Consider the following 15,009-nt stretch of genomic DNA (forward strand, 5'->3'; position numbering starts at 1 on the left):
TGATTCAATCTGAGATCCTGTGTCAGGACTGAGAGTGCAGAGGGAAGGCAGCCAGAATAAAGAGATGGAGGGATGGGTGATAGGAGGGTGAGTAAGTGACAGGGGTCACTACTGGAAATCTGCTTTCAGTACTGGTGCATCAGGGGTGGGGTGGAGTGGGGGGTTAGACTAGAGTTGCAGGGGATGGGAACCACAGTGCCAGAACAGATACTGGAGAGGTTGTGGAGACACATGTTGGTAAGACCTCAAAGTTAGGAATCGAAAGGTTGAGCCTGGTGCGACTAGAGTCCTGAACTGCGTATATTTCAATGCAAGAAGTATCGTAGGAAAGGCAGATGAGCTCAAGGCATGGATCAACACCTGGAATTACGATGTTGTATCATTAGTGAGACTTGGTTGCAGGAGGGGCAGGACTGGCAGCTCAATATTCTGAGGTTCCGTGTTTTAGGTGTGACAGAGCAAGTATGATTAAAGGAGGAGGGGTGACATTACTAGTCAGGGAAAATGTCATGGCATTGCTCAGTCAGGACAGACTGGAGGACTCATCCAGTCAGACGTTATGGGTGGAATTGAGAAATAAAAAAGGTACAACCACATAAATGGGGCTATATTACAGAGCACCCTACAGTCCATGGGAGGGGGAGAAACACATCTGTAGAGAGATCACAGACAAGAAACATAAGATTGTTGAGTAGCTGACTCATACTGTAAAAGGACTAGATGGGATAGAGTTTGTCGAATGTGCTCCGGGAAGTTTCCTTATGTCATTAATTGTATTCTCTTACTTTGAATTGAATGGCCAGTCTATTTCTTTTACACATATCATTTTATCCTCTTCTCCTGTCCATTTGTTCTGACTGTTTTTCCGATTGATAACATCGTCCAGTACTGATAACTCACACCCACAGGGAGAGCTCTCAGTAAATTGGCTTATTATTGTCACACGTACTGAGGTACAGAGAAAAACCTGTTCACCCACAAAATGATTTGCCAAGATTTTCTATGTTATTCCAGAGTACTTGTCCTTTCCCACTTTTCTATTTCCCAACTGTTACCAGTTTACACTCCAGGGGAAATCATCCGACTCTCTGTTCTACTGGGGACATTACAGAACCCCCTGTGTCTGACAGCCATCGTGTGAAGGTTGGATACTGAGATGCTGTTATTGTCACTGTAAACTGACGTTGACTTACCAGTTACATTGAGCTGCGTTCCTCCTCCGTAGATGTAATTCCACACACTGCAGTTGTACACTGCAGTGTCACTAATAGATGTGTTGCTGATGGTCAGAATGTAACTGTTACTCACGCCATTCCTGTGAGACTGAAAACGGTCAGAGATACCCCCGGACCTGCTCACCGAGTCATTCACAAAGTGACTCAACACCCACTCGCTCTTGTTCCCAGGCCGCTGGTGGTACCAGTGGACATCGGTGACATTGACACTGGCGTTATACAAGGCACAGTGGAGCTGGACAGTTACTCCCTCTGGCACCTTGCTGACCGGTGGATACTGCACAAGGACGGGATCATCTGCGGGATCTGTGTGTTGGATATGGATACATTAATGTGTATTTACAAGGCAGTATATTTCCCCAGCATTTAACAAATTCTAAAATTTAAATACATTTTATCCCTGAGAATAAGTTACAGCTCTTCACTGCTCAATTATACCTGGCTGAAGGTTTGGCAGCTCTACAGTCATGGGGCCTATTATTGTTCGGAGAGAGTTCTGAAGGTCATATTGCATTGGTTGATTAAATTTCCCTTTTATTCCTGATTGGTTCTACCCTCACTCTAGCCATTCTCCAGTTCCTCATCTAGAACGTAGCATGCCTTGGATTTTTCTTATTCTTGCTCACCAAGGCTCATTTCAGCTCTCTTAAATCCCAACAGAAGATCCTTCCTGGTGACCATATAACTCTCAAGAGCCCCGTTTACTTCCTAAACCTTAAGTGTACTTCATCCTTCCTCTTGACCAGATGTTCCACTTCTCTTGTCAACCATGGTTCCCTCACCCTCCCATCCTTTCCCTGACTCAGTGGGACAAAGCTATCCAGAATCCTGTGGAAGTGGTCCCAAAACAACTTCCACATTTCTGTTCAGTGAGTGGTAGAATTATCAATAAGTTTCAATGGGGAGGGAGAGTTGGTTCATTTAAATCCATCACTGGCCAGAGTTCTCTTCCCCAGGGCTTTTAGTCAGGCACCTTTGCACGGTGTCATCTGTAATAATAACATTCCAGACTTGTCAATCCATAATAACCATCTGGATATAATAATACAGGATAAACTTCTAAATCCATCACCAGCCAGAGTTCTCTTCTCCAGGGCTTTCAGTAAAACCTTTGCACAGTGTCCAGCTATGAGGATAATAATGTTACAGATAGGACAATCCCAACCGCAATGACTGTCTGTATATCATATTACAGAATAAACAAGCAAGAACAACTTACTCAGTTGATACAGCCATTCCAAACACACAAAACTTACAGAAATCAGTAAATGAAAAACACCAGAAATGTGCTGAATTAAAAGTGGAAATTGAAAGACTATGGAACATAAACAGGGTGTACATTGTCCCAATAGTAATATCTACAACTGGAATCATCGCAAAGTCACTACACAATAGCTCAAATTTAGGGCTACACAGCAATATCTACGTAAATCTTCAGAAAGCCACAATATTAAACACCACTTGAGTAATCTGATAGCTCCTAGCAATTTAGAAATGAGTGTGTTTGGCTACGCCTGTACCTCAGATTTTACCAGCTGGAGTGGAGAAAAAAAATAATAAGAAGAATCATAATAATTTATTTATAGTGTACTTTTCATACAGACTGGTGACATCTTGCATCTAAGACCAGGTTGGTGCGGTCTTTCATTGAATCTATAATGGTTATTATTCTATTATGCATTTATTGAGTATGCCGGTAACAAAAAGAATCTCAGAGATGTGTTTGGTGACAGATATGTACTTTAATATTACATTTACTTTTGAAAACTTGTCAGTTAAAAGAGATGGCATTTAAAGGTATCACCTCAGTCTGCATCTCTTATAGTTTTAGGTTTTGAATTCCACAGATTGGAGAGACCCTGATCTATGACTCTGAACACTGAAGAGTTTCTCCTTTTCTCTCCTGTGATAACACACTCCACATTGACATTTATTTTCAAATATCCAACTGGACACACAGAGCAGACGGTCAGTCACCATGTTGGTGCTCCCCACCCATGAGTTAGGGGCCACAGTGCTCTGGATCGTGTCCCAGTGACGGGGCTCCAGTGTTACACTGTGTGTTCTTCACTACAATGTGCCCAGCCACGGGAAGTGAGTGGTGATGGAATAACTCCCAATGCAGGGACATACTGCTGAATAAATAGAACTTGTACTCACTGGTTACGATGAGCTGGGTGCCGTTCCCATCGATGTCTCCCCACACTCTGCAGTAATAGACGGCAGAGTCACTGTGCACCACGTCTGTGACTGTCAGGATGAAGCTGCTGTTGGACGTGTCTCTGTAGGACTGGAACCTCTTAGTGAAACCCCGTCCCCACTCTGGGCTGCCTCCTGCCCTGTGTGTTAGAACCCACTCCATGTCCTGCCCAGGTAGTTTCCGATACCAGTGGACGTCAGTCTTTTCCGGCCTGGCTTTGCTCATGGTACACCATAACCATGCCGTGTGACCCTCAGTGACACGCTGTATGCTCGGGGACTGGATAAGGACAGGAACGTCTGCACCTGTAAGGGAGAATATCGTCAGTTCAACCCCAGCTTGAAGCAGTCATCTTTTGTTACATGACCTCTTGTGAAAGTACAAACACTTTATTGCTTCTGATGTTAATATAATGTTCCAGCTGTTTCCGAGTTTACCGAGTTCAGATGAAACCAAGGTTGGGTGATAAATATATGCTTCAAATAATCACTACCCACTTCAAATTGAATGTGGAACAGTACAGAACTGGACAGGATATCTGGTCTTGATGTTGTGTTGACCTTGATGCTCATTTATGTTAAATATCCTCCTCCTATGTATCATTCATACCCCTGCATTCCTTTTGTATTCACGTGTCTATCTAAAATCCTCCTAAGGTCAAACAAACTCCCTGCTCCACTACTACCCAGTAACCTGTTCCAGGCAGATACAATAGATTCCGGTTCACTGGGCTGTTGGTTAATCGTGGAGCTGTTCATTTGGAACACCTCTGAAATAACAAAAACTAATTGAGAAAGTAGACAGGATTCATTTTGTTTATTTGGGACACTATGTTGCATAATTGGGGCAGGAGGTTGTTGCTGAACAGTTTCTAACGAGTGTCAGTAGTATGCGCTTGTAAAGCCATTAACATAATCATAAGACCATAAGATATAGAAGCAGAATTAGGTCATTTTGCCCATTGAGTCTACTCCATCATTTCATCATGGCTGATCCAGTTTCCTCTCAGCCCCAAACTCCTGCCTTCTCCCCATATCCCTTCATGCCCTGACCAATCAAGAATCTGTCAAACTCTGCCTTATATATACATAAACACGGACTCCACAGCTGCCCGTGGCAAAGAATTCCACAGATTCACCACTCACTGGCTAAAGAAATTCCTCCTCATCTCCATTCTAAAAGGATGCCTCTCTATTCTGAGGCTGTGTCCTCTGGTCTCAGACTGTCCTCACCATGGGAAACATACTCTCCACATCCACTCTATCAAGGCCTTTCACCACTTGATAGTTTGTATTTAAATCACCCTTCAGTATTCTGAACTCTAGTGAATACAGTCCCAGAGCCATCAAACACACTTAGTATGACAAGCCATTCAATCCTGGAAACATTTTTGTGAAGGTACTTTGACCCCTCTTCACTTTCAGCACATCCTTTCTAAGATAAGGCACCCAAAACTGCTCACAATAGTCCAAGTGAGGTCTCACCAGTGCCTTATAAAGACTCAACATTACGTCCTGGGAAGTGGATGAAGACATAGCCTCAAGATTTGGGGGAGTAGATTTAGGGCGGAGATGAGATGGAACTGCTATAACTAATAAGTAATAAAAAAAAAGAAACACAAAAAAGAGAAGGAAAAAAAAAGGGGGGGGCTGTTTATAATATCTCACAAAAATAAGTATTCATCAATGCCGTCACTTCTGGTCCTCTCAAAATACATAAGCTAAAAGCTGGGAAATCAAATGAACTTGGCACAGGGTCATATTACATCATATGAAAATGTTGAATAAATGGTCTCCATAACTTTTCAAATTTAATAGAAGTCTCAAAAGTACCACTTCTAATTTTTTCTAAATTTAAACATAACATAGTTTGAGAGAACCAATGAAATACAGTGGGAGGATCAATTTCTTTCCAATTCAACAATATAGATCTTCTAGCCATCAGAGTTAGAAATGCAATCATTCGACGAGCTGAAGAAGATAAATGCAGTGAGCCTAACATTGGTAAACCAAAAATTGCAGTAGTTATTTTTAATTAGTTATAGTATTATTAGTTATAGTTATTAGATTAGCTAGTTTTGCATTATAAATTTTTTTTTGTTTTTTTTTCCTTTTTCTGTTTTCTTTATATTATACATTATGAAATATTTAGATTTACTATGTCCATACATATATCTTATGGCTTAGGTCTTGGTAAACCCATATATATTGTAACTATTATGTATGTTTTTTTTCATATGTAATGGAATGTGTATGTTGGTAATTTCTTTATCAATATATCATTTGTATTTTGTCCATATTACTAATACTAATAAAAAGATTTAGAAAGAAAGAGATGGAACTGCTTTTTCCGGAGAGTGGTCAATCTGTGGAATTCTCTGCCCAATAAGCAGTGGAGATTACCTCAGTAAATATATTTAAGATCGGTTGGATAGATTTTTGCATGGTAGGGGAATTAAGGATTATGGGGAAAAGGCAGGTAGGTGGAGATGAGTCCATGGCCAGATCAGCCATGACCTTACTGAATGACAGAGCAGGCTCGATGGGTCAGATGGCCGACTCCTGCTCCTATTTTTTACCTTCTTATGTTCATTCAAGGTGAGGTAGTAAATTGTATTAGACAGTGGCTTTGTGGAAGAAGCCAGAGAGTGGTAGCAGATGGTTGGCTCTCTGACTAGAGGCCTGTGACTTGTGGTATACCAGGGATTGGTGCTGGGTCCATTGTTGTTTGTCATCTATATCAACTATCTGAATGATAATGTGGTTAACTGAATCAACAAACTTGCAGATGACACCAAAATTGAGGGTGTAATGGATAGTGAGTTAGGCTATCTTGGCTTGCAGAGGGATTTACATCAGCTGAAGAAAATGGGCTGTAAAATGGCAAATGTAGACAAGTGTGAGGTGTTGAACTTTGGTAGGGCTCTGAGGAGTGTGGTAGAACAAAGGGATCTGGGAATACAGGTCCATCATTCATTGAAAGTGGCAGCACACTGGGTCGTAAAGAAAGCTTTTGGCACATTGGCCTCATAAATTAAAGTATTGAGTACAGGAGATGGGTGTTAAGTTGAAGTTGTATAAGACATTTGTAAGGCCTAATTTGGAGTGCTGTGTGCAGTTTTAGTCATCAACCTACAGGAAAAATATAAATAAGGTTGACAGAATACAGAGAAAATTTACAAGGATGTTGCCGGGTCTAGAGGACCTGGGTTATAAGGTACGATTGAGCACAAGGCCATAAAATATAAGAGCAGAATTAGGCCATTTGGCACTTCGAGTCTGTTCCGTCATTTCATCATGGCTGATCCAATCTTCCTCTCAGCACCAATCTCCTGCCTTCTCCCCATATACCTTCATACATTGACCAATCAGGAATCATATTACCTCTGCCTTAAATATACGCAAAGACTTGGCCTCCACAACTGACTGTGACAAATAATTCCATAGATTCACCACTTTCTTTTGAATAGGTTAGGACTTTGTTCCTTGGAATGTAAAAGGTTGAGAAGAGATTCGATAGAGGTATTCAAAATTATGAGGAGAGTAAATCCTTTCCACAGAGGCTGGATGGGACTACAACCAGAAGTCATGAGGTAAAAGTAAAAGGTGAAAAATTTAAGGGGAACATGGGGGAAACTTCTTCACTCAGAGCGTTGTGAGAGTGTGGAATGAGCTGCCAGCACAAGTGGTGCATGCGAGCTTGATTTCAACATTTAAGAGAAGTTTGGATAGGTTCATGGATAGCAGTGGTATGAAGGGCTATTCTGCCAGTGTGAGTAATGGGAGTAGGCAATTTAAATGGTTTCAGCATTGACTAGATGTGGAAGTTATGTCGATGTTATGATAGAGCTGAGGCTGAGCCAGCATGTTTACAAGTTGATGATGTAATATGAATGAAAGACAGGACAAGCCAATGACTGGGTGCAAATGCTGACAGAGTAATGAGTTATATTGTACCATGGGTGCAAAATTCAAAAGGGTAAAGGACTGAAGGTGCTGTATTTAAATGCATGTAGCATTTGGAATAACGTGGATGAACCTGTGGTGCAATTAGAGATTGGTCAGTTTGACATTGTGGGCATCACTGAGTCGTGGCTGAAAGGCCATAGTTGGGAGCTTAAGTTCTAAGGATATATTTTATATCGGAAGGACAGGCAGGAAGGCATAGTTGGTGGTGTGGCTCTTGGTAAGGGATATAATTACATCTTTAGAAAGGGGTGACATAGGGTTAGAGAATGTTGAATCTTTGTGGGTGGAGCTAAAATGGGTAAAAATAACAACATTATTGGAATCATATATAGCCCTCCAAATAGTAGACAAGATGTGGGGTTGAGATTGCAAACGGAGCTGGAAAAAGCATGTAATAAGAGTAATGTCACAATTGTAATGAGGGACTTCAGTATGCAAGAGGATTGGGAAAATCAGTTTGATGTTGGATCGTGAGAGGGAACATTTTTTGGCTGCCTATGAGGTGGCTTTTTAGAGCAGCTTGTGCTTGTGCCTACTTGGGGAAAGGCTATCTTAGTCTGGGTGTTGTGTCATAACCAAATCAAATTCTGGAGCTGAATGTAAAGTAACCCTGAGAAGGCAGTGATCATAACATGATTGAATTCATCCTGGAAGTCACATGTATCAGTATCGCAATGGAATAAAGGGATTTACAGAAGCCTGAGAGAGGAGCTTGCCCAGGTGGATTGGAGGAGGATACTGGCAGGAATGACGGCAGAGTAGAGATGGCTGAGTGTCTGGGAATTGTTCACAAGGCGCGGCGTAGATGTGTCCCACAGAGGAAGAAGTTCTCAGATGGGGTCGGCAACTGTGGCTGACAAGGGAAGTTAAGGACAGCATAAAAACCAAGGAAAAGGCATAAAAGTTAGCAAAAGTGAGTGGGAAGTTGGATGATTGGGAAGCTTTTGAAATCCAACAACAACAACTAAAAAAGCCATAAAAAGGGAAAAGATGAAATATGAGGGCAGACTAGGCAATAATATAAAGCAGGATACCAAGAGTTTTGTTTTTCAGTTACATAAAGAGTAAAAGAGGCGAGTAAAAGGAAGGTGAGAGTTGATATTGGACCACTGGAAAATGATGCTGGTGAGGTAGTAATGGGGGACAAAGAAACGGCAGATGAACTTAATGGGTACTTTGCATCAGTCTTCACTGTGGAAGACACTAGCAGTGTGCCAGAGGTCTGTGAGTGTCAGGGTGCAGGAGTGAGTGGCATTGCTATTAGAAAGGAAAAATGGCCCGGCAAACTCAAATGTCAAGGTGGATAAGTCACCTGGAACAGATGGACCATCCCAGAGTCCTGAGAGAGGTTGGTGAAAAGATAACAGATGCATTGGTCAGGATTTTTCAAGAATCACTTGATTCTGGCATGGTCGCAGAGGACTTGAAGATTGCAAATGTCACTCCACTCTTTAATGAGGGAGGAAGGCAAAAGAGAGGAAATTATCAGCCAGTTAGCCTCAGCTCAGCGGTTGGGTAAATGTTAGAGTCTGTCACTAAGGATGTGGTTTCGTGGTACTTGGAGACTAATGATAAAATAAGTCAAAGTCAGCATCGTTTCTGTAAAGGGAAATCTTGCCTGACAAATCTGTTCGAGTTCTTTGAGGAAGTGACAGGCAGAGTGGACAAAGGAGAGGCAGTGGATGTCATTTACTTGGATTTTCAGAAGGCGTTTGATAAGGTACCACACACGGGGCTGTTTAACAAGATTAAATCCTATTTAATTATAGGAAAGATACTGGCGTGGATAGCAGAATGGCTGACTGGCAGGAGGCAGCGAGTGGGAATAAAAGGGGCCCTTTCTGATTGACTGCTGATGGCTAGTGGTGTTCCTCGGGGGTCAGTATTGGGACCACTACTTGTCACATTGTTTGTCAATGATTTGGATAATGGAATTGATGGCTTTGTGGCAAAGTTGATATGATATGAAGATAGGTGGAGGGTAAGTAGTACTGAGGAAGCAATGCGATTCGAGCTGGAGTTAGACAAATTGGAAGAGTGGGCAAAAAAGTAGCAGATGGAATATAGTGTTGGGAAATGTATGTTAATGCATTTTGGTAAAAGGAACAATAGTGTGGATTATTATTTAAATTGGGAGAAGGTTCAAACATCAGAGGTGCAGAGGGATTTAGAAGTCCTCATGCAAGACTCCCAGAAGGTTAAATTACAGGTTGAGTCTGTGGTAAGGAAAGAAAATGCAAACTTGACATTTATTTTAAGGGGTATAGAACATAAATCAAGTAGATAGTGCTGAGCCTTTATAAGACATTAGTCAGGCTGCACTTAGAATATTGTCAGCAGTTTTAGGCCCCATATCTCAGAAAGGATGTGTTGTCATTGGAGAGAGTCCAGAGGAGATTCATGAAGATGATTCCAGGATTGAAGGGGTTCACATACGAGGAGTGTTTGGCAGATTTGGTCCTGCACTTACTGGAATTTAGAAGTATGCAGTTGGACCTCATTGAAACCTATTGAATGTTGGAAGGACTAGACAGGGTGGATGTGGAGAGGATGTTTCCTCTGGCGGGTGTATCCAGAGCTAGAAGGCACAGACTTAAAGTTGAGGGGCACCTTTTACATAGAACATAGAACATAGAATAATACAGCACATTACAGGCCTTTGGCCTATAATGTTGTGCCGACCCTCAAACCCTGCCTCCCATATAACCCCCCACCTTAAATTCCTCCATATACCTGTCTAGTAGTCTCTTAAACTTCACTAGTGTGTCTGCTTCCACCACTGACTCAGGCAGTGCATTCCACACACCAACCACTCTGAATGAAAAATCATCCTCTAATATCCCTCTTGAACTTCCCTCCCCTCACCATAAAGACATGTCCTCTTGTACTGAGCAGTGGTGCCCTGGGGAAGAGGCGCTGGCTGTCCACTCTGTCTATTCCTTTTAATATCTTGCACACCTCTATCATGTCTCCTCTCATCCTCCTTCTCTCCAAAGAGTAAAGCCCCAGCTCCCTTAATCTCTGATCATAATCCATATTCTCTAAACCAGGCAGCATCCTGGTAAATCTTCTCTGTACCTTTTCCAATGCTTCCACATCCTTCCTATACTGAGATGACCAGAAATGGACACAGTTCTCCAAGTGTGGCCTAACTAGAGTTTTATATCATTACATCGCATCTCTTAAACTCTATCCCTCGATTTATGAAAGCTAACACCCCATAAACTTTCTTAACCACCCTATCTAACTGTGAGGCAACTTTCAGGGATCTGTGGACATGTACTCCCAGATCCCTCTGCTCCTCCACACTACCAAGTATCCTGCCATTTACTTTGTACTCTGCCTTGGAGTTTGTCCTTCCAAAGTGTACCACCTCACACTTCTCTGGGTTGAACTCCATTTGCCACTTCTCAGCCCACTTCTGCATCCTATCAATGTCTCTCTGCAATCTTTGACAATCCTCTACACTATCTACAAAACCACCAACCTTTGTGTTCTCTGCAAACTTGCCAACCCACCCTTCTACCCCCACATCCAGGTCGTTAATAAAAATCACAAAAAGTAGAGGTCCCAGAACAGATCCTTGTGGGACACCACTAGTCACAACCCTCCAGTCTTAATGTATTCCCTACACCATGACCCTCTGCCTTCTGTAGGCAAGCCAATTCTGAATCCACCTGGCCAAACTTCCCTGGATCCCATGTCTTCTGACTTTCTCAATAAGCCTACTGTGTGAAACCTTGTCAAATGCCTTACTAAAATCCATGTAGATCACATCCACTGCACTACCCTCATCTATATGCCTGGTCACCTCCTCAAAGAACTCTATCAGGCTTGTTAGGCATGATCTGCCCTTCACAAAGCCATGCAGACTGTCCCTGATCAGACCATGATTCTCTCAATGCCCATAGATCCTATCTCTAAGAATCTTTTCCAACAGCTTTCCCACCACAGATGTAAGGCTCACTGGTCTATAATTACCTGGACTATCCCTACTACCTTTTTTGAACAAGGGGACAACATTCACCTCCCTCCAATCCACCGGTACCGTTCCTGTGGACAACGAGGACATAAAGATCCTAGCCAGAGGTTCAGCAATCTCTTCCCTTGCCTCGTGGAGCAGCCTGGGGAATATTCCATCAGGCCATGGTGACTTATCCGTCCTAATGTATTTTAACAACTCCAACACCTCCTCACCCTTAATATCAACATGCTCCAGAACATCAACCTCACTCATATTGTCCTCACCGTCATCAAGTTCCCTCTCATTGGTGAATACCGAAGAGAAGTATTCATTGAGGACCTCGCTCACTTCCACAGCCTCCAGGCACATCTTCCCACTTTTATCTCTAATCGGTCCTACCTTCACTCCTGTCATCCTTTTGTTTTTCACATAACTGAAGAATGCCTTGGGGTTTTCCTTTACCCTACTCACCAAGGCCTTCTCATGCCCCCTTCTTGCTCTTCTTAGCCCCTTCTTAAGCTCCTTTCTTGCTACCCTATATTCCTCAATAGACCCATCTGATCCTTGCTCCCTAAACCTCATGTATGCTGCCTTCTTCCACCTGACTAGATTTTCTACTTCACTTGTCACCCATGGCTCTTTCACCCTACCATTCTTTATCTTCCTCACCGGGACAAATTTATCCCTAACATCCTGCAAGAGACCCTTAAACATTGACCACATGTCCATAGTACATTTCCCTGCAAAAACATCATCCCAATTCACACCTGCAAGTTCTAGCCTTGTAGCCTCATAATTTGCCCTTCCCCAATTAAAAATTTTCCTGTCCTCTCTGATTCTATCCTTTCCCATGATAATGCTAAAGGTCAGGGAGCAGTGATCACTGTCCCCCAGATGCTCACCCACTGACAGATCTGTGACCTGACCTGGTTCGTTACCTAATACTAGATCTAATATGGCATTCCCCCTAGTCAGCCTGTCAACATACTGTGACAGGGATCCATCCTGGACACACTTAACAAACGCTGCCCCGTCTAAATCCTTGGAACTAATCAGGTGCCAATCAATATTAGGGAAGTTAAAGTCACCCATGATAACAATCCTGTTATTTTTGCACCTTTCCAAAATCTGCTTCCCAATCTGCTCCTCGGTATCTGCTGCTACCAGGGGGCCTATAGAATACCCCCAGTAGAGTAACTGCTCCCTTCCTGTTCCTGACTTCCACCCATACTGACTCAAAAGAGGATCCTGCTACATTACCCACCCTTTCTGCAGCTGTAATAGTATCCCTGACCAGTAATGCCACCCCTCCTCCCTTCCCCCCCCCCCCCCACCAATCCCTTTTAAAGCAATGAAATCCAGGAATATTGAGAATCCATTCCTGCTCTGGTGCCAGCCAAGTCTCTGTAATGGCCACTACATCATAATTCCATGTATGTATCCAAGCTCTCAGTTCATCACCTTTGTTCCTGATGCTTCTTGCATTGAAGTACACACACTTTAGCACTTCTACCTTACTACCTTTTCACCCTTTATTCTGCTCCTCTTTCCTCAAAGCCTATCTATATGTTAGATCTGGCTTTACTCCATGAACTTCTTTCACTGTTCTATCACTCCGGGTCCCATCCCCCTTGCAAATTAGTCTAAACCCTCCCAAACTATGCTGGCAAATCTACCAGCGAGGATATTGCTCCCCCTTGAGTTCAGGTGCAACCCATCCAATCTGTACAGGTCCCACCTTCCCCAGAAGAGATCCCAATGGTCCAAAAATCTAAAACCCTGCCCCCTGCACCAATTCCTCAGCCACGCATTTAACTGCCATCTCCTTCAATTCTTGCCATCACTTCTTAATTCCAGGGGGTACAGTCCCAGAGCCATCACATGCTGCTCATTTTGCTTCTGGAATCATTCTTGTGAACCTCCTCTGGACTCTCTGCAATCCCAGCATATCTTTTTTCTTAGAGAAGGGGCCAAAATCTCCTCAAAATACATTGTTTTAATCATGCCTGTAGTCCAGTCGATGTCCGGTTTTATTCAGATGGTATCTGCTGTTCCTCTGGGTGCTTTTGTCTTTCAGCACCTGAGTCCGTGCAATGGTTGTCCCTCACCTTGCATTGGTACTTTGGATCTGTGTTCACTAGGGAAGACACAAACAATCTCCCAGATGCAATAGTGATCAAAGGAACCAGGGTAAAGGATGAACTGAAGGAAATTTATATTAGGCAAGAAACGGTGTTGGATAGACCGTTGAGTCTGAAGGCTTTAAGTCCCCGGGACCTGATGGTCTGCATCCCAGGGTACTTAAAGAGGTGGCTCTAGAAATTGTGGATGCATTGGTAATCATTTTCCAATGTTCTATAGATTCAGGAACAGTTCCTGCTGATTGGAAGGTGGGAGAGAGAAAACAGGGAATTATACACCGGTTAGCCTGACGTCAGGGATGGGAAAGATGCTGGAGTCAATTATAAAAGAGGAAATTACGACACATTTGGATAGCAGTAGAAGGATCAGTCCGAGTCAGCATGGATTTATGAAGGGAAAATCATGCTTGGTTAATCTTCTGGAGTTTTTTGAGGATGTATCTATGAAAATGGACAAGGGAGAGCCAGAGGATGTAGTGTACCTGGACTTCCAGAAAGCTTTTGATAAAGTCCCACATAGGAGATTAGTGGGCAAAATTAGGGCACATGGTATTGGGGGCAGAGTACTGACATGGATTGAAAATTGGCTGGCTGACAGGAAACAAAGAGCTGTGATTAACGGGTCCCTTTTGGAATGGCAGGCTGTGACCAGTGGGGTACTGCAAGGTTCGGTGCTGGGACCACAGCTGTTTACAATATACATTAATGATTTAGATGAAGGGATTAAAAGTAACATTAGCAAATTTGCTGATGACACAAAGCTGGGTGGCAGTGTGAAATGTCAGGAGGATGTTATGAGAATGCAGGGTGACTTGGACAGGTTGGGTGAGTGGGCAAATGTATGGCAGATGCAGTTTAATGTGGATAAATGTGAGGTTATCCACTTTGGTGGCAAGAACAGGAAGGCAGATTACTATCTAAATGGAGTCAAGTTAGGAAAAGGGGAAGTATGACGAGATCTAGGTGTTCTTGTAGATCAGTCAATGAAAGCAAGCATGCAGGTACAGCAGGCAGTGAAGAAAGCTAATGGCATGCTGGCCTTCATAACAAGAGGAATTGAGTATAGGAGTAAAGAGGTCCTTCTGCAGCTGTACAGGGCCCTGGTGAGACCCCACCTGGAGTATTGTCTGCAGTTTTGGTCTCCAAATTTGAGGAAGGACATTCTTGCTATTGAGGGAGTGCAGCGTAGGTTCACAAGGTTAATTCCCGGAATGGTGGGACTGTCATATGTTGAAAGATTGGAGCAACTGGGCTTGTATACACTGGAATTTAGAAGGATGAGAGGGGATCTGATTGAAACATATAAGATTATTAAGGGATTGGACACACTGGAGGCAGGAAGCATGTTCCCGCTGATGGGTGAGTCCAGAACTAGAGGCCACAGTTTAAGAATAAGGCGTAGGCCATTTAGAACAGAGATGCAGAAAAACTTTTTCACCCAGAGAGCGGTGGATATGTGGAATGCTCTGCCCCAGAAGGCAGTGGAGGCCAAGTCTCTGGA

The 15,009-nt window shown here is 43.0% G+C and overlaps 1 protein-coding gene across 1 annotated transcript in view; it reads right to left on the minus strand.

Moving 5' to 3' along the window:
- Positions 1 to 15,009, minus strand: part of LOC132402572 (immunoglobulin gamma-1 heavy chain-like) — a 63,413-nt gene that overhangs the window by 24,179 nt on the left and 24,225 nt on the right. Inside the window, exons 3-4 of the mRNA XM_059985456.1 lie at positions 3,396 to 3,740; positions 1,194 to 1,541 (exon numbers count right to left, since the gene is read on the minus strand). Coding sequence (XP_059841439.1) covers positions 1,194 to 1,541; positions 3,396 to 3,740 — 693 coding nt within the window. The remainder of the gene's footprint in view (positions 1 to 1,193; positions 1,542 to 3,395; positions 3,741 to 15,009) is intronic.

This window comes from Hypanus sabinus, chromosome 12 (assembly GCF_030144855.1).
Source record: "Hypanus sabinus isolate sHypSab1 chromosome 12, sHypSab1.hap1, whole genome shotgun sequence".
In the NCBI taxonomy this organism is placed as follows: Eukaryota; Metazoa; Chordata; class Chondrichthyes; order Myliobatiformes; family Dasyatidae; genus Hypanus; species Hypanus sabinus.